We start from the raw sequence: 20,770 nt of genomic DNA on the forward strand, positions 1-20,770 counted from the left end.
GATCGACAGACAGGCTGGCCTTCGGATGAGCCTTGGGTGCTCATTGATAATTATAATAATACTTTCTCTTGCTAAGCTGTTTCATTTTGTAGCACAATCAGTCTTTGGTTTGGTTAAACCGAATCTGATCAAATCAGATTTGATGAGACTATTGAATATACAGTGGTGTGAAAAAACTATTTGCCCTCTTCCTGATTTATTTTTCTTTTGCATGTTTGTCACACAAAATGTTTCTGATTATCAAACACATTTAACTATTAGTCAAAGATAACACAAGTAAACACAAAATGCAGTTTTTAAATGATGGTTTTTATTATTTAGGGAGAAAAAAAACCCAAACCTACATGGCCCTGTGTGAAAAAGTAATTGCCCCCTGAACCTAATAACTGGTTGGGCCACCCTTAGCAGCAATAACTGCAATCAAGCGTTTGCGATAACTTGCAATGAGTCTTTTACAGCGCTCTGGAGGAATTTTGGCCCACTCATCTTTGCAGAATTGTTGTAATTCAGCTTTATTTGAGGGTTTTCTAGCATGAACCACCTTTTTAAGGTCATGCCACAACATCTCAATAGGATTCAGGTCAGGACTTTGACTAGGCCACTCCAAAGTCTTCATTTTGTTTTTCTTCAGTCATTCAGAGGTGGATTTGCTGGTGTGTTTTGGGTCATTGTGCTGCAGCAGCACCCAAGATCGCTTCAGCTTGAGTTAACGAACAGATGGCCGGACATTCTCCTTCAGGATTTTTTGGTAGACAGTAGAATTGATGGTTCCATCTATCACAGCAAGCCTTCCAGGTCCTGAAGCAGCAAAACAACCCCAGACCATCACACTACCACCACCATATTTTACTGTTGGTATGATGTTCTTTTTCTGAAATGCTGTGTTACTTTTACGCCAGATGTAACGGGACACGCACCTTCCAAAAAGTTCAACTTTTGTCTCATCGGTCCACAAGGTATTTTCCCAAAAGTCTTGGCAATCATTGAGATGTTTTTTAGCAAAATTGAGACGAGCCTTAATGTTCTTTTTGCTTAAAAGTGGTTTGCGCCTTGGAAATCTGCCATGCAGGCCGTTTTTGCCCAGTCTCTTTCTTATGGTGGAGTCGTGAACACTGACCTTAATTGAGACAAGTGAGGCCTGCAGTTCTTTAGATGTTGTCCTGGGGTCTTTTGTGGCCTCTCGGATGAGTTGTCTCTGCGCTCTTGGGGTAATTTTGGTCGGCCGGCCACTCCTAGGAAGGTTCACCACTGTTCCATGTTTTTGCCATTTGTAGAGGGGGCAAATAGTTTTTCACACCACTGTATACTCAGTACAGATTAATACCCTCTACCCTGAACATTCATGTGGATGTAGTCAAAGATTAAACTTTTTAGCGGTGGGAAAACTATTAGGAGTGAGGTTTCAAGAAAACAGGACTTTTTATATGTGATTAATACTGACGAACTCTGCACACTATGACAAGGCACAAAAACAATGTAGCATCTGCAGGCCACTTCGCTCCACCCAGCAACTTTCCACCAGACAGCTGGAACACCGTATAGTCCTTCCAACTCCTGCCCTGCTTATAAGACACTTCTAGACCAAGAAGGTTTCAAGGACCATATACAACAGGAGGGGTGGGGTGGGGGGGTCCACACCTCATGAGTGGAAAAATCACATAGCCACATAGCCATCTTTTATAGACGGCCTGAATGATGTAATCGAATGTAACAGCTGACCAAGATGATGTTGATCTAACAAACATCTGAGCTAGGTCAAAAAAGAGGAGGCTTTTTCTCTAGACTGAGTAGTTCTTTTTTATTGTGACTCATGTATTGTATGTAAGAGAGTTCTGCCTTGGGAACACAAGCAACGATCGCCAGGTCCTGTTGCTCAGTTCAGCTCATAGTGAGAAAGTTCATTCAGGAAACACAACCCAGTTTGGAGTAAAAGGATTTTTAGCTGCTTAAAGTCAGTGACTGAGCAGATGATACAGGAAATTGCATTTGAAATAAAAGTGCTTTTGGAAAAGAGAAAACACACACACACAAAAAAAATCCTATCCCTGGGAACTCTTTTGCCAGTAGGTGTGCGTAATGAGGTGTCCTTGCAAATACAACATTGACGTAATAGAACAGTGAATCCATCCATATGGTTTATATAATATTAAATATTATCTGAACACATTAATAGACAAGTTTAGTTTTAGCTTTTTCATAACATAACCAGTAGATATGGGGGGGGGGGGGTATTTAGTTATGTATCGTGATTGGCTAAATATGCATCATATATAAATATATATACAAATATTTATATGCATATATAAATAACGGTGAAGAGTGTACCTAATGTGCTAACCTCCACTGCGGTCTGCAGTCCGTGCTCAGTAGATATGATGAAATACATAATGGCATCATTTGCTGCAAAGCTTCTGGGTGTACCTGAGGATGCCACAGTCAGCGATGACTAGTTGTGATAGAACTATTATATTACAAGATCTCATTGGTGAAATAATAAGAATGATGTAATGGAAACCATCATACACATGCATGCACACACACATACAGGCTGAAATATCTGCTCAAAAGGAAATCAAATCCAGAGAAGCTTCACTCTGGGACTTTCACTGATAAGCTGCATGAGTGTAAAGCATAAGCTAGAAAGAATTTAGGATTTCTTCATAAATTTGAGCATTTTTATAAAATAACCAGTAGACATTTTGTGTGTCAATTCATTTATCATCACTTTAAAATCAATTTTTTAAACTTAACTTATAAATTATGCCTGTATCATGCATTTGAGATGGAAACGTGTTGCAGTTCCTTTATAACCGTACAGGCAGTAAGCTCTAAACTACAGTATACACATTGCAATCAGTGTGGCAGGAGCTAATTATTTGCCAAATAAAAAGTTTGTTGCCAAATATTGGAATACATATATATATATATATTTTTTAAAATAAATTTGACATTGTAATTCTTACAGATTTGCACTACAAAATAAATTGATACCTATCGTGATATCATCGTATCAGGTTGCCCATAGCAATTTCCATCCCTAATAACCAATGTAATATAAATTTCAAAAACCTAAAAAGTTTATGTTGGATTGGGCCTAAATGGAACCAAAAAGCGAAATTAAATGCATAAAAAAGCATATTTGTGACACCACATTGCACATGACAGGAAACATGTTTATTAGCAGTAATGCATCTCCTCGTTCATATTTGAAGTATGCATACATTAAATGCTCACGCACCTCAAATTTTACACTGCTTGGAACCAAAAACAATTATCTTTTCCTCTCAAGAACAACAGTCTAGGTCATGGTCGATCATAATAAGGAGAAGATTTATGAAAGATGGCAAGAAATTTAATAAAAAACTTCCAAGCACACATTTGAACAAGCTATACAGCTGGTGCCCCCAAAGGACTCCTTTTGCGCATGTGAGATTACCAACATTTATAGCAACATCAATGTGTAATAATCCACTGTAATCATTAGTGCTTTATTTTCTTGCATTGTTCATTAGTAAGAATAAATTAAAGCCATGTAGAAGCCAAAACTGCCATGCTTCAGAAATCACGAACTAAAGGCGGCCTGTTCACGTAGAGACTGGAAAAATAGTCTGCTACACTTTTTCATTATGTTCAAAACAAACTAATAATATTCTGTATATTGGAGCAAAACTACAAAAAGTGTATGAGAAAAAAAAATCTGTCTGGCTTCCCTTCTACAACCAGAACATCCCAAAGCAAATATGACCGTTGACTCAGCATGACAGTCTGCATGTTAATGAGCTAAAACACAACCGTAACAGATTTAACACATAAAACACAGGTTGCTTTTATTTTTAGACACAATGTGACAACACTGAACAGAAACGAGCTTCAAAATAAAAGTAAATAAAATATCAGGGGATGGGAGACACAACATCAAACAAGAAAGCATAAATCTACAGTATGTGTTATTTAATTAATTAATTATCTTTACAAATGGAGTGCAATAGCAATTATGTCTTCAGTGTAATAATGTCTCAATTCAGAACCATGTGCAGGGCTAAGAAGTCATCAGTTGAGTTAAGTACCGTAACTTTTTTTTTCTCCAAGGCCACAATCCTGTGTCAAAATCCTTATTAATTTCTTCAAGACACAGACTGAGACTTCCTTCCATTGTGCAGCACAAAACATTTCGAGTAGATGAAGGTGTGCATTGAGTATATCCAGCTGAGAAATCTCACTGCTCTGTGGGACACAAACTGCGATCCTTACAGCAAAAATAATGCACCACCACACCATTTGGATACCTGGCAAAGGCACTGTTTAAATGGAAGACAAATATGTAATATTGTTAATATATTCACTTGGGGAAAAAATAAGAAAATGACGTCAAACATACCTGTTTCCAATCTTCTTCTTGCACACTCGGCAGGTCTTCTCTTCTGTAATGACGCACTTCACCTGCTGATGAAAGATTCGCTCTTCTTGGACCTTAAAAAAAAAAAAAAAAAAACACAGAGGCAGAGAAAATAGTATCAGGGTTTATCAACTCCAGTCTTAGAGGGCCAGTGTCTAGCTCAGTTTGTAACACCTAAACATGCCTAATGAACCTGGTAATTAACAGACTAGGAGAATCATCTGTGTTTGAACAAAAGAATCACTAATCTGTGCTGTCACTGGCCCTCCAGGACTGGAGTTGAAGATCCCTGATTTAGATTATGATATAAAAACAATTTCCGTTTCCAGAATGTGCTCAAAACAGCTTCTGACTGAAAAAGAAAAAAATTTGGGACACAGAAGACAGAACCATCCATGTCTTATTTAAGTAGTGTGTCTCTCAATTGCTCTAGTAACTTACCCGGAGGAACTCAGCCTGCAGCAGACTCTTGAGCACCTGGTCGAAGCGTTTCCTTTGGGCATTCTCCTCCAACACACTCTCCAGAAACACACGGATCTCTTTAATCTGAGTGTTTGCTGGAAGCAGGTTTATCGCCTAATGATAACCAAAAAAATATATAATATTTAATACAACAGCAGAAAGTATCACTGCTGTCAGCCAAAAAAATAAATAAAAAAAAGAATCTGAGGCTAAAGAGGGCACAGGCTCATGCAACCGGATACTTAAAGACTGGAAAAAGACCAGAAAAAGACCCCCCCCCCCCCTTTTCTCAAGTTCTGTTAATACTTTCACAATTGTGTGTCTTTGTACTGTCCCCTTAAGAAAACAGCATGTGTAGTCACATGACTTCACCTTGTCCAGTCTTCAAACTGAAAACAACACGAAGTGGGAGAAATTAAATATTTTGATATGGTAACTGAAAAAAAGAAAAGAAAGAAAATACATTTATAATAATTTAACGCCAAATTTTAATAATTGAATGTAAAGTTTTTGACCTATTGCAGCATGAACGTGGAGGTGTTCCTAATAAAGTGGTACTTATTACAGTGTAAATTTGACCAAACAATGGATGTCAAAGTTATCGTTCACATATTAACTATACATTTACTTTGAAAATTATACACATAAATGAGCTTGTAAAATACTGGAGTGCTCCTTAATTTTAGCTGGATGAGGCTCAACTGTTTGTGGCTCTACAGTCTACACATGTTGAGCACAGCTGGGTACAGAACTTGGTTCTCTCATTTGACATCAAAAGTTGCGGTTTGTCCCTGCACGTGGCCCTGCTGATCCTGGCCTCTGTAGAGCAGCCAGACAAAATAAATGCGACATCATATAAAACAAACGAGCAAGGACGCCTTTCGAGGCCGATTCATGCTCTGTATTTTGAACTACACATACTTGAGAGCTAATGCACTTCATGAGCTTTAGCAATCGTATTCTGTTGCACATCATTCTGATTTTTTATTGTGCAGAGGGTGATCATAACTTATTAAAATATCAGATATTGGAATTATCACTGCATCAGTTCCAACTGCACTGAGGGACCAGGAAGAAGTATACTAAGACACAAAAAATATAAAGAGCTGAAGAGCCATAAAAGGCTTTCATATATTTTTTTTTTTTTTAATTTAGTCCTGTCCAATTCTTTTTTCCCCGATTTTCTCCCCAATCTAGTCGTGGCCAATTACTCCCCGTCACTAGGTGGCTCCCACACACATCAAGGCTACTACAACCACTCAGTCGGGAGGACGAAAGCTATCCCGTGTTTCCTCCGAACCACGTGACGCGAGCCGACCGCATCTTTTCGAACTGCTCGCTCACGCACCGTTAGGGGCGGAGTAACACACTCGGAGGAAAGCGCTAGCCGCTCCTTCCGTGTGCGCGAGCTCACAGACGCCCCTGATTGGCTGTAGCGCCGTGACTAATGTGGGAGCGCAAGTACCTCTCAGCCCTCCCCCCTGAGAGAGCTCGGCCAATCAGCTCTCTCTGTGCCTCCGGCTGTGAGAGGAAAACAGCATCACCCGGGGTTCGAACCAGCGACCTCCGGATGATAGGGCGAGCACTTTACCACTGCGCCACTCGGAGGCACAAGGCTTTCATATTTAATGAGGGGCAGAAACACACTTCCAAGACATTCCATGAGACAAAGCCTGGCTATAACATCCGTCACTGTAATGGCTAGGTGGATTCTCACCTTAGTAGTGTTGAGCTTGCTGTGGTGCAGCTCAAGGACCTGCAGGGCAGCCTGAAGATTAGCCTGGGGTTCAGACAGCTCCATCTTTATAGGACCCAGACAGTGTGCATCTGGAGGAGACAGGTACATACGCAAGAGAGACAGATACACCTGCACAGAGGAGGCAGGAGCAGTTAATCACTCTGAGATATGGGAGGCAGAAAAAATGTTTAGGACTATTTTCCAGACAGAGATCATGTATTTGATGTCTAGCATTTTTTAAGCTTTTTAAAGTTTTTTTAAACAATAATAAATCAAATTAATCAGTGGCAGCAGTTAATTATGGTGTGAGAATAGCTGAGGCACATGTGCCAAAGTGTGTGAAAGATGTTGTAATTAGATCAAATGTACAGTTAAACCTTGGTTTGCGAGCATAATTCATTCTGGAAGCGTGCCTGTAATTCAAAGGACTCATACATCAAAGCAAATTTCCCCAAAAGAAATAATGGAAAGGCTGATGATTTGTTCCACAACCCAAAACATTCATATAAAAATGATTAATACAAAATATAAAGTAAAAATGAAACAAATTAACCTGTACTTTTACCTTTGAAAAGAATTGTGATTGGTGTAAGATGAGAGAAGGAGGGGTGGCTACTGTGTAGGACTATTTTCCTACACGCACGCATGCACGCACGCACACGGATCACAGACCAAGTTATTCGCAACCCAAGGTTCTGCTGTACTATGATAGATGTACAGTAAGATGTACTGTAGATGTAAAGAAGATGCAATATACACGAATGTACGTGGAATGTGTGATGCATCTATGCTTTCACAGAGAGACACTCACATCTTTATTTCCATCTACTGATTTGTCATAATGTTTGTGACAGTACCTAAAAAGGAGATGTACACACAGTTAGTCACATGAAACTAGATAAATTTAAATTTTACTCAAATTCAAATTTTACTCAAATTCAAATTTTATTTGTCACATACACAGTCATACACAGTACGATATGCAGTGAAATGCTAAGACAACTGCTCGTGACCTAAAAATAGAAGACTATGAATAGTAATAGGAAATAAATATGAAAATTAAAATAAAGGGTAAATTTAACTAGAAAAGAATAAAATAAAATATAAAAATTAAAGTTAAAAATAAAATAACTGTACAACAAAAATACACAATATAGAAAATATATGAAGAATGTATGAAGAAATATAGAACAATAAGAGTAGCTGAACAGGTAGGTATATATTTATGTAATTTTGCTCAGCCAACATATGTACTTTTGGCCATAAAGTTGAAAAAAAGGACCAATTTCATTTGGCTTAGGAAGGAAAACAGCCACAGACATACAGTATGTTGACCCTGAGGCATACTTACTCCTCAGCCATGTATGTGTTATTCAGTATGTGCACGTATATGAAGAGTGCCTGCTCATGTTTTCCCATGCGGCCCAAAAGCAGGGCTCGCTCCTCCAACAGACCTGAGATAGACAGGGACATCGGAAGAGTGACACACATTATATTTGGCTCATTATCAGTGCATTAAAGATCACTTCTAGATCAAAGGCTAAAGCACTAAATTACCATCAAATGGAAAGTTACTGATGAGAATCTCTGGCTCATAGCATGTTGAAATATCTAGGAAAGCCAACAGCTTGTTTCGTAACTCTCCAAGTTCTCCTTCTTCCTTTCCTGCAGCCACAGCTGGGACACCTATTTACAATTATAAGGGAGGATGATGTTGGGAATAACAAACTTACATTGCTAGAGGCTTCCATACTTCCTGAAGGCCTCATACAAAATGCTCATTTCACTGTAACGCAACAAAGGTTTTATGTAACTGAAGTTAAAACGCATTTCCTCTTATACTTGAGCAAAAAAACAGAAGTAGTCACAGTTTCACCTGCATTCAGTATCTCATGTCTGTTAGAGGAGCACGCTATCTATCAGCGAACAAACAGCTCTCACCCTCAGGCAGAGAGTTGAGATACTCTTTCATCAGAGTTTGTACTCTCTCCAGGTAGAGCTCGATCAGCACGTTGTGGAACTCCGGGCCTGTTTCCTCCCACACATGAATAATGTGCTCCAGGTAGGGCACAGCTAGCTCCTTAAAACCCTCCTTCAGAAAGTCGAGCACCTTGTCTCTGGGCAGCACCTCTACCTCTGTTAGGTCCTCTGTAAATATCTGTTGGAAAAACATAGTAGAGACAGTAAAAAAGCAGCTCCAGTGACCTTTTACCTTGTTATCACATCCCATGTTCATACACTATCTGCATCACCGGCCCCAACATGTTATCACTGGAAAGTGAGGGACTCCCACAGAAAGCCACCAGTGTTAGTTATTCGCTGGCAGAAGCTTTTGGCAAAGCTGGCAATTTTCATAGCTCAAACACAACGGACAAAACAAGCAAGTGCCTTTATTTATTCACTATCAATTTTATACAATTTTATTCATGGTAAACCATAGTATACAATTTATTCATATCAATACATTTAAATTCACACTCTCTAATCTAGTGCAAATCTAGTGCTCCAAATATAATAAATTTTAACTATGCTAATTCTTTTTCACCTGTTCTTTTTTTTTTTTTTTACCCATCCTTCTTATTCTACACAGCTCCAGTAGACAGAGGCCAACCCAGCGAGGATCCTGAGGCATCCAGAGAAGGACCACCTCCAGCTGGATTCTGCTTAATGATGGTTTGGAGATACACATGCTGCTCCCAAGCTCTCGATGATGAAGATCCCCTCTGCCCTATGCACCTGTCTGACTCATCCTGGTGTCAAACTGAACTGGACTACATGTTAACTTGGACATCTTCTGTTATATTGAACTTCAAGCTGCCTAACACAGTGTGTCAGCATAAAATTCCTGCTATCCATCATCACCCAAATAAGGATGGGTTCCCTGTTGAGTCTGGTTCCTCTCAAAGTTTCTTCCTATTGCCATCTCAGGGAGTTTTTCCTTGCCACCGTCGCCCTTGGCTTGCTCATCAGGGACAATCTGAGCATTATGATTTATACACATTTTTCCTTTCTCCCACACATTTCCATAATTTTCTTTTAAGTTTGTGAAGCTGCTCTGAGACAATAAGCATTGTGAAAAGCGCTATATAAATAAAATTGAATGGAATTGAATATCCATGCCATGACACAGGTAATGACACTTGGACAACCTGACTTGCACTTAAGGCCAAGCCACAACTTTTTAAAAAAATTTTCACGCTATGCTATCAAGTTTTATTACCCTAATAAATTACAATAGTGTTTGCTCTTGAAACAAACTACATACTCACAATGCATTTTGTAAGAATTTTTACATTGCCTTAAAATATTACTCAAGATAATTAATCAATCAAAAAAAAAAAAAAAAAAGAAATGGTAGCAAGAACACCACCACATATTTGGAGCAAAGTTTCCACTGTTAACACCAATACAGTTCTCACCTTGAGACCATCCTCTGGACAAGACTTCAGCACCCATGGGGAAAATTCAAAGATAATGCCGAGATTCTCTGCCCCTGAGAGAGAAAGCACAGTGCAGCAGGCTGTGAGTATGGATAACCAGAATGTAGGGAAGATGAAAGAAAATAGGGAATCTGAAATGAACATACTGTTTTCTAAACCAGAAGATTAATTAACCTCAAGTCAAGTTGGATTCTATTGTCACTTCAACCATATACAGTTAGTACACATTGAAACAAAACAACATTCCTTCAGGACCATGGTGCTACATACAACATAAATTGACAACATAAATTAACAAAAAACTAACTAGCTAACTTAGAGACCTAATTTGCCAGCTAGCTGGGCCAAGACAAATTGACATTTTAAGTTCAAAGGGAACTATCTACATATATATATATATATATATATATATATATATATATATATATATATATATATATAATATATATATATATATAATATATATATATTTTTTTTTACAAAAGAAAAAAACTTATGATTATATTATTTATATTTTTATTATTCATATTTATAGGAGTGATAGAAATTTATCAATGAATCAGTTTTTACTTGAATTCAGTCAGGGCTTATGTCACTCTGTCCTAGTCGGGATGTCAGGAAATCAGGTAAATTTAACCAATTCCTGTTCCTGTCTTAACCAACAAAGTCTAAGCTAATGTTTCCTATATCACAAACATGTGAAACACAAATGTTAAATGAAACAGTATGTATAGTGGTGAGTGATGAACACTTACCTAGTCTCTGGAGATACTGCACTGTCCTCTCATGACCCTTTAGAGGGGAGTTGGCTTTGGTAGACTGATCCAACAGGACCTGCAGAGCTACATAACAATTTTAATTAGACTACCTCTTTCTTGAAGGTCTCCTTCATCCATTATCACTACTTGACATGACAAAGTTTTTAAAGCTTTATCAAACAAGAAAGAGTGACTTGATAGGAGATTAAGTACGACAGGCAGAATAACGTGGCTAGTTTCAATAAATGAAGAAAAAAAAGGGGTGTTACAATGATCAATATTTTCAATCTACTCTGTAGTGCATTAAGTCACTAAAACAACTTGCTACAGCAGCATTATTAAAACCATGAGCTGATCTGAATGATCACAAAGTACTGTCAAATAACAGCCAAATAACTTTAAGATGCTTCTGCCTTCATGAGTAATGTAGAAATGTTAAACATCTGTGGAGCAAACAGGGTTGGACAGCAGTGTGGAACCACATCCAATTAAACCACTAAATCTTATTTCACACTGTTTTTGCCAAAGGAAAAAGACAATAATAAATTATATTTATTATTACAAAATATTTGCATCTGCATGGGATCATACTGTACATCCTGCTTACACCATCATACTGTCTCTTAAGAGTTGCTGTGACAGAAATTTAAGAGACCTCAATTCATGGCAATAGTCACTTACTGTAACCTTATTTCCACCCAGAGTGGAAGCAACATGTTCCAGCTGTGCCATGGTTGTCGGAGTCAATTAGTTCCATTTGAGTAAATGCATGTGTTTCCACCAGGTGTGCTATAGTGTGTATTCCTGTTTTTATAATTGTGTAAAAAAAATGTTTTAAAAAGAGTCATGATTGGTGGGTCTCAAAAGTGATTTCTGGCAAAAATAGCTTAGGTGTCTTTAATGAAGGGGGACAAAAAAGCTACTTCTGGAATGCTTTGGGAAACCAAGCCGTGGCACACCTGGTGCAAACACAAGCATTGACTAGAGTGCTAGAGATCAACTCTGAGGACTGTGTCACAGCAATGAGATGCTCCAGGTGGGAGTAGGGGTAATAAGACTGTTTATTTTTCCTAGTTAATTCAAAGGACAGAACAACCTGACTGTTTACCTCCAATGAACTAAAATGAACTAAAAAAGTGCTCTGTTGCATGAATACAGAGAAACCATACACAAGACTTAATGAATTAATTTTCTGACATACTCTTATTTTGTTTTTCCTGATCTTTAGGTATTTATACTTTTTTTTTTGCTATTGGTTTTCAGCTCTGCTTAATTAAATCAAGGTTGGGTATAAAAGCTGCAACCTGTGAATGTTTATTGGCAGTGGTACATTGGCCATGTAATCAGGCTAACAGAGCAAAACAGGCAAATTTAGATACTACAGAGTGTGGGTACAGTAGGTTTAGGCTTATACAAGATTTAGGCTTTAGGCTTAAAGATATACATTTGTGAGTGCAATGTAAAAATTTTACCCTTCTGATGCAGGCCCTTCTTTTCATAGAGGATGATGAGCTCACTATACTTGTGTGCCTTCTTCAGAACATACTCACTCTCCTCCACATGACAGTGATTGTTTTCTAGACGCAGTAGCGGCGACACCAAGGCCACATTGGTCTAAAAACAGAACAAAGTAATAAACACACAAGAACCTAACTTTGTTTTGTGGAACCCAAGGACACACAAGTCTGGCCCCAAAGGTGATCAAATCAGCCTTGTACAGGTGGTGTTTGTGTAGGTGCCCTTACATGGAGGTAGCATTTAAGCAGGGTGGTGTCTATAATCTGAAGAAGTTTCTTGCGGCTTTTGATTGTAGGTGTGCCCTCCATAAGTGGGGATGTGGTGGAGGGGTCTGAGTCATTCAGCTGTTTCACCAAATGACTGCGTTTCTGGGTGATTAAAATAAAAGACTGTTAATAAAATAAAATTAACAAGGAATGCAAACATCAACAAGATTTCATAATGCCTGTGGAGAGGGGCGGTGGGGGGCTCTGTGTTTTCAAACCTGTGTTAAGTAATCAATGAGAGCCAGGTGTGCCCTTTCCAACTCTACTCCAGAGAGGGTGGGCAAAGGATTTGGGTAATGCAGCTGTTTTCGGTATTCAGAGGGCAGTAGGTCTGGATACAGCCCGATCACATGAGTTGGGTCTGCAATAAAGAACATGGCATTCCATATCAACAACATTACCAATGTGCTTATGGGGCTTGCACTCTTGAGACTTTTTAGTGATCTCTTAAGCCATATCCACACATAGCTGTTATTTTTTTTTTAACGGAGATTTTTGTCTGGTGTTTTGGCCCTCCATCCACCTGCAAACGCAGTTTTGGTCCTTGAAAACAAAGTTTCTGGAAAACTCCTTCAGAAGTGAAGATTTTCCTGAAGTCCGTTTACAGTGGTGTTGTGTGGACAGGAGAAAAGGATTTTGGCCTCTTGTAATGGCACCTTGTGTGCCGATAAGGTCACGGAATTGACCTCTTTAAATTGAGAATTGTCTGTGTAATTTTCCTTGATTTGACGTCAGCTTTGTTTATGGGGATACTGTATTTTTTGCAGTGGCCCTGCAGACAACGAAGGTGATTTTGAACGAGAGTCAGACTTCTACATAGCGGAACTGGTAATATTTTGTCTAGGGTTCCGAGTGACCCCCTGTTGTTTAGGACTGCTACTCACAGCACCTAACAGGGCGTTTTGCGTTTTCATGTGGACAAAAGATCTTTAACACCTAGGTCGTGTGGACAGAATTATATATATATATATGTATAAACATAGATTTTTCTACTTAGTTTATATACACAGTGGGTAAAGAAAAAATTCAGACCCCCTTAAATGTTTTACTCTTTGTTACATTGCAGCCATTTGCTAAAATCATTTAAGTTCATTTTTTCCCCCTCATACTCAAATTGGGCCAAAGGTTTACCTTCCTTCCAGGTTGACCCTAAGCACACAGGCTTCACAACAACTCTGTGACTGTTCTTGAATGGCCGAGCCAGAGCCCTGACTTAAACCCAATTGAGTATCTCTGGAAATACCTAAAAATGGCTGTCCACCAACGTTTACTGTACCATACAAACTGATAGAAATGGAGAGGATCTGCAAAGAGGACTAGCAGAGGATCCCCAAATCCAGGAGTGAAAAACTTGTTGCATCTTTCCCAAAAAGACTTCTGGCTGTATTAGATCAAAAGGGTGCTTCCACTAAATACTGAGCAAAGGGTCTAACTAACTAAGGCCCATGTGATATTTCAGTTTTTCTTCTTTTTTAATAAATCTGCGATTAACAACAGCACTGATTTTTTCATAAACTTATCTTTAGATCAGAGCCATAAAACCTCTGACTCTGAAAAATGCATACATTGCAAACAATCTTACAAACATATTTTGAATTCTAGATAGGTGTACACTCTCTCCAAAAGTATTACTGCACCATCGCCACCTGGGCCAGTGGGCCCGCTGTCTTTCTGGGATATCCCAATACCATTATGACATAGTTTTAGAAAAAGGGGAATTTCATGTTTAGACTTCCACAAAACCCCAGAAGATATATATAAAAAAAAGCACTACACTATTTTTAACTACTAATTATTAACCACTTCATGGCATAAATTTAATGCATTGTCACAGCTGACCCATTTGAGATATTAAAAATCCCTCCGCAATTTTGCATCTTTAATGTCACATAGGCCCTTCAGGTACATTTTGCAAACGACACAAAATAACTGACTGACAAAATAACTGTTAAGTTGAGCCCATAACATGCAATGTGAAAGTTGTGAAAGTTTTTTTCCAAATGAATGGGGAAAAAAAAAAAAATTCTAGGATAACTAAAGCGCACTTCATACACTTTGACAAGATAGGGCTGATGTCATAATGCTTGGGCCCTAATAATATAAGACAATGGAATTTTAACGTTTATGTTCTAATATTTACATGTAAATGTTAATTTGTTAAACAACATAGAACATGGTTCATATGCAATGATTTTTTAGGACATTTAGGAAACCTTGGTTTATGAAAAAAGACAAGAAAACTAGTATTGTGCTTGCCATTAGCAAAATAATACACACATTTAAAGACGTTTTAACAAAGCCTGATTCATAACATTTTTAATTCATGTTTCATAACATGCTTAGAAATTGCTCTTAGTTTCTAGATTTGGTGTTGGGGTCTAAAATACAGTAAGTTAAATTTTTTGGGAGGACATTGTCATTGACATACACCTGCTCCTCACCTGTCCCCAGCTTGGCAAACACCTGCATAGAATCATCAAAACGCTTCTGACAGAAGAGATTGAAGGCGTATAAATTCTGAATATGGTGAATCTGCTGCTTCTTATCACCATCTGCATCATCCTTCATCTTCTGCTCAGGAAAAAAAGGGAGATGATACTAGGTGCATTGCTAAATGTGATTCTAACACTAAAAGAAAATATTTTAAAATGCACTAAAGTGCTGGAGAATGACAAATTGATTCTTTAAAATCAGCAGTATGTTTCAAATAACACATTCATAAAATGCCAAATCTAAACACTATTTCTTTTAGGCATATTTAAAATGACCCTTAAGTGGTTAGGAAAGAGATGGTCACTGAAAGGTCACAGTCCTGTCCTGTTTACTAGATATTTATTCTAGATGTTTACAGTATAATTGTGACAGAATAACTCACCGCTAGCTGAAGTGCCAGCTCAAACTGTTTGTCCTGTAGGAGCTGCCGAATCTGGCTTGCTATAGAGACTTGCACAAGTCGCCAGACAAAATGGTTGCTGGCAACATACACAATATTGGGCCTGCAACCAAAGAGCCATGTTAGCATAAAGAAGACATTAAAAATGTGTCACCCTAAGGCTGGTCACAACTCCTAGTAATGCAACAGAAATGATGCCACCATTATTTCAGAATAAATTCGTTATCAATGTCTTCAAAAATAAATGTTGGAGATTTATTTTAAATTGTGAATGTCCCACCCTGCAGAGGAGATGAAGCGTGGCCTCTGCAACTCCACACTCTGTACCAATAATCTTGGTTCAAAGGTGCGAATCTCCACATAGCGTGGCAGCACAGCTATAATGTAAGGAGGCTGGTGTTCTGAAAGTGCAGAGAAACAAAACCATGTGTGAGAATGCAAACATACTATTAATTAGACAAATGCTTTTCAGATTTTGACAGATTAAAAATTACACAATATCCATGATAGACTTATTTAACAAAGAACAACTGAAGCTGACAAATGATCTACAGAAAAAATGTCTAAGGCGTGGCTGTGAAGACAACTCCTGGCTGCAATTCTCTTAGAAACATGTCCATGTCTGTGAGTAACATGGAGGCATTATGTGAATATAAAATTCCCCTGGTCCCATGGGGCAGAAAATCCATTTGAAGCCAGGAATGGGCAGGTCTCCATAACATAATGCCTGCTTCAGAGAGAGCCAGAGATTTTAACAGAGCCTTTGTACATGCTGTGTAGAAGAAAATGAAGGCTTTTTACTTTCCTGTATTTCCGATATTTCAGTGTAGAAAAAAAACCACTAAATATATAGTACTAGTTTATTTTTTCCCTAATTCATAATATGTTTTATATTTTGTATTTTTATATTGCTTTTATGACATTGTAGCTTCATGCACTGTTGGCACTCACAACCAGTGTGAATTCACTTTCAAAAGCATACTTTGGACAAAGTTATCTTTAAAAAAAAGTTTTTTTCCCATTTAAAAAAAATGGAATTACATACAAAAATCACACTGGACAAGCAACACCACCACAATGATTTTTACATGAAGCAATCAAAATGACAATTTGTTGGCCAATAATAAATATCATTCAGTTGTCCGATTACTTTTGAGCCTGCAACCTGGATACAAGTATGGCATAAAATATGACGTAGTCTTCAAAAATTTACAAAAGCTGGGATAATATTTTTCCATTTCAAAAGGTAGTTTGGACTCATTGGGCAAGCAACACCACCAAAATGAATTTTACATTAATGTAATCAAGATTCAGGTGTAGACGCTCATCTGTAATTGAAGATGTTTATTTTCACAGGTTCAGGAGTATTTGGTCAAACAAACAATTATAAATATGAGGATAATGCTTTTTAATGCTTGGATGCAAAAATGTTATAGTCAATCACATTAGAAGGTTTGGAACACTTATACGACATCAAATGCTGATTTGAAGTCTCTCTTGAGCTACTTGAATCTTTCTGCCTTCGGTTTGTCTTCAGTAAGTGAAAACCATTCTCTATTGGATTTTTGGATCTCAGGTGGCACCAGTGTGTGAGGTAAACCCTCTGTATTTACATTCATGAAGGTGTCTCCTGATACACTACATATTTTGAAAGGATTTCCTTCATCCAGGATGGAATTTTCCATTCCAGCATTTTGCTGTTGCCGAGCTTTTTCACCTTAATTTGTCATGAAATTAATAAGAAACAGGCCACAGCTAGTCATTAAAACATTTTTCATTCAGTTGTCCAATTATCTTCAGACCGGGGAACTTGAGGTACTTTAAATAAATGCAAAACTGTTAATGGAATATGTCTGTAAACTCTTTAAACAAAAGCTGAAATTCTACACTTAAACCACATATTGCTTGGATCATGTCAATTCCACTGTGGTGGTGTATACAGGCAAAAAATATAAACAATGTGTAACTGTCCGAATACATTTAGACCTGACTGTCTATACTTCCTGGGTATTATGGGAGGAAATGTGTATAACTTGACTAGAAACAAAGAACAAAAAATATTTCCAGAAAAATGAAGAGGGAAAAAGGTGGAACATGTCTGTATCATACCCATTGCAACAGGGATGTCAGTCCAGTTGAGGGCACACTTCTGTGTGCAGGTTCCTTCCTCGTTTAAGACAACAGTTAGATCATCCTGACCCACAGCTACTTTCCCATCAGCCAGCGGGGCCACCAGTGGCTCCAGTTGCTTCCCTGTTGGGAATAGCTCTTTAATTGAGCCACGTCCATCCATCTAGGAAAAATAAAAAATGAAAATATTTATTGCAGGTAAGACTTGATGGAATTTGTCTGTGCTGCATCCCAGGTAAGCTTTGGAAATTAATTGTATGACTTGTGTACATGCAGACTACAATTTAAAGAGTAAAGGAACACCAAATCTGTTCTGATAGCTTACGCTGACATTTTACATTTTATACATATTAGTAACTTGTAATTATTTCTTTCACTCTTTAGTCCTACCCGAATCAGATAGTAGTCACGCTTAAAACCAACACATATGGAATTTTCACACCAAGCCATGGATTTAGGAATATCAGGAACTGCAAAATCTCCCTGAAACACACAGTATACAGTATATGTTCTTGATTAAAGCAGCTCTTTACACATAAACCCACAATTAAACTGTGCAGTGATTTAATTTCATCAACAAACCTGTAACTCATGAAACTCCCTGTCTTTCCAGTAGTAAAGCTGAAGTTTCTTTTTAACAGCGACGCACATCCGCAACTTAGCTTCCCCTGAGCTAGACTGCTACAAGTGTCAGAGAAATTTTGACATTAGTCTCAGCAGTAATGTCTTGTTTATTTCTGTTGTGTACTGCAATAAAATTGTGGAAAAAAATATTATCTCATAAATTATTCTGGAATTGAACAGTACAGTACTCCTTCTTACATGAGATCATATCACTCTTCAGAACTACAGGCTACTTTTTACTAAAATAAATATGATGCCTGGCTCTTAAGGTAATACGGGTGATTATAGTGAAGGGGTGGATTCAAATGTGCAGTACTATGCAAAAGTCTTGAGCAATACACCCTTTCTTCATATTACACTTTCAAAAAACCAGACTTCTTGTATTTTTCTATAGTCTTTAGGAATCCTGAAGTTTCTTAGCTCTTGTTTTTGGCAAGTCTTTAGCTCTCATTTTGAGTTCAGTCCCTATCCAGTTTCAGAAGTATGCTTTTTGTTTAAGCTTCACAGTGACTATAAATAATTCATAAACATAAAAAGCCTCTAATTGGTACAGTATACTAGTGATGCTGAATGGTTGGAACAGATTTTTTATAAACCAATTTTTGTTTTTATCTTCAGGGATGTTGCAGTGCGTGAAAGTGAAGCTTTTTTTCTTCATTTTTCTTTTTATTTAATATGTGGAAATGAGGGTTGACTCAAGACTTCTGGTTGGTTATAGTGAACCAATTTCTGTTTACATACCTGCAGGTCACATGCAAAAAGTGTTGCACCCTTGGCCTTTGATACCACAGTTATCTGCTGGAATGTGAGCAAGTCATGGACATGGATATTGTTTTCTGTGGGGAAAAAAAAACAAAAATATAACATTGGTACTTTACTAAGAGCATGCACACTCACTTTTCATAATTAAATGGTGGAATCTGGTTAAACCTCTATAGATAAAAAAAGGAAAGAAAAATACAAGCAAAATAACTTACCCAAAAGACTGACCAAAATCTTGTACTGGGATACAACATACAGCTGATAGGAGAAAAAAAGGATTAATTTAAAGACACCACACTTTCTATGCAACAATAGCAGTAATGAAATAACTTGTACAACAAGAAAATGACTCATTATGACACAGTGGACATTACTTGTATCATGAACATTTTTTCACTTTATGATTTTTCATTGCTTTAGTGCAATACAATCTAGAAAGAACTATGCATTTAAATTATCATGGTCATGTAGACGGAGAACTGTGGATACCTGCTGGATCTTCTTGGAGAAGTTCTTGTTGGATTTCTCTAGTGTCACTTCAAATCTGTTTGTGCCTGTGAAATGTGAAAAGGCCATGAAATAAAGGAATTAATTCAGTACATGCACAAAGTTTCAGGAACAAATGCAAATAAACCAAATGCCAACCTGCATCCTTCTTGATTCTGTAGAGGAGGAGATGACCGGGTTTAGTCCCCACCAGAAGCCAGTCCTCTGAATAAACAACAATTGGAAATGTGAAATGACATTAATCCAATATGACTGAATTTGCAAATGAGATAATACTGTTCGCTGCAACGAATAAATAATTACAGCAATCCTGAACTGCAAAGCTTTTAGATGATATTGAGTTTAAAATCACCAGGCACTAAATAAAAACGACCCATTCCAGTATGAATAGGGGAAGTTGGCTTGTGCTACTGGTCGAAAGAGGTCATTTAAAACCTTAGAGATATCAAGCAATTGCAAAAAACATGAACAACTGGGTATATATATATATATATATATAAAAAAACCAAAGTTATATTTACCCCAAGCCGCCAGGCAGTCGATCTGGAGGGGCAGTTTTTCCAAAATAGGCACGGGCTCGTAGGCGTCATGCATTGTGATGACTCATACAACACTGTTTAGTTTCTTTAAACAAATGAAAAAAAAAAAATACAAAATAGCAATCTCTGAAGCACTCTTGCTGTTTTTTCCTTAAGCTATTGCTTCCTTTAAGGCTAAATCCTCATCAGCTCAGTGAAAGTAGTTCGATAACCTATACATTATACAACTCGGTGACGTAAGTTGCGTTAGTTAGCGTCCAAACCATTGTCCCGTCTTTTCCAAATTGTTTAAGAAGTTATATATCACGAACAGGGAGTCGATAAAGGCAAGCTAGTGCGAGCTAGCTAACGTTACTGTCTCTCTCTCTCTCTCTCTGCCATAATACCACAGCCCCGCTGTCTGTCAACAACACACTGCTCACGCGAATTAACCTATTTCATCCCATATTTTCGTGGCAGTATTGTCCGTGTCCACAAATACTAATAATAAACAACTGTCAACCTGACGAATAGCAGTTCTGACACTTGTTTATCCACCTAACTAACTGCTCGCGCAACTGTTTCCTTAAAAAAATATTAAAGCACTTCCGGGATGCTTCACGCAGCGTGACAGACACGTGACCTGAGTGGTCGGTCACGAGGGTTGAATTTCGTGTTGCAGTGCAGAGGATCTGAAGCCTTCCTGTTCGCAGACTGAGGGCCCTTACCTTGCAGTGCGACATGCATTTAAATTAAAC

The 20,770-nt window shown here is 37.9% G+C and overlaps 1 protein-coding gene across 1 annotated transcript; it reads right to left on the minus strand.

Moving 5' to 3' along the window:
- Window positions 1–3,152: 3,152 nt before the first annotated feature.
- vps39 (VPS39 subunit of HOPS complex) lies at window positions 3,153–20,619 on the minus strand. Its single transcript, XM_053509822.1, has 24 exons — window positions 20,016–20,619; window positions 19,633–19,698; window positions 19,477–19,541; window positions 19,203–19,245; window positions 18,967–19,061; window positions 18,184–18,282; window positions 17,992–18,084; window positions 17,581–17,764; window positions 15,752–15,872; window positions 15,454–15,574; window positions 15,020–15,149; window positions 12,797–12,939; window positions 12,540–12,680; window positions 12,267–12,408; window positions 10,792–10,878; window positions 10,016–10,089; window positions 8,538–8,754; window positions 8,154–8,282; window positions 7,948–8,050; window positions 7,408–7,453; window positions 6,576–6,725; window positions 4,838–4,972; window positions 4,379–4,470; window positions 3,153–4,298 (listed from the first exon to the last, which is right to left on the minus strand). Exons 1-24 carry the CDS (start codon window positions 20,086–20,088, stop codon window positions 4,217–4,219), a joined length of 2,631 nt encoding a protein of 876 aa, XP_053365797.1. The 5' UTR covers window positions 20,089–20,619; the 3' UTR covers window positions 3,153–4,216.
- Window positions 20,620–20,770: the final 151 nt, after the last annotated feature.

This window comes from Clarias gariepinus, chromosome 13 (genome assembly GCF_024256425.1).
Source record: "Clarias gariepinus isolate MV-2021 ecotype Netherlands chromosome 13, CGAR_prim_01v2, whole genome shotgun sequence".
Classification (NCBI taxonomy): Eukaryota; Metazoa; Chordata; class Actinopteri; order Siluriformes; family Clariidae; genus Clarias; species Clarias gariepinus.

Excerpts from the sequence above, each read along its gene's own strand:
- vps39 (XM_053509822.1), bottom strand. The coding sequence starts at position 20,088 with ATGCATGACGCCTACGAGCCCGTGCCTATTTTGGAAAAACTGCCCCTC. Across the intron at positions 19,699-20,015 it reads CGACTGCCTGGCGGCTTGGG|AGGACTGGCTTCTGGTGGGG; the intron begins GTAAATATAACT and ends TTGTTTATTCAG. Across the intron at positions 17,765-17,991 it reads GTGACTACTATCTGATTCGG|ATGGATGGACGTGGCTCAAT; the intron begins GTAGGACTAAAG and ends TATTTTTCCTAG.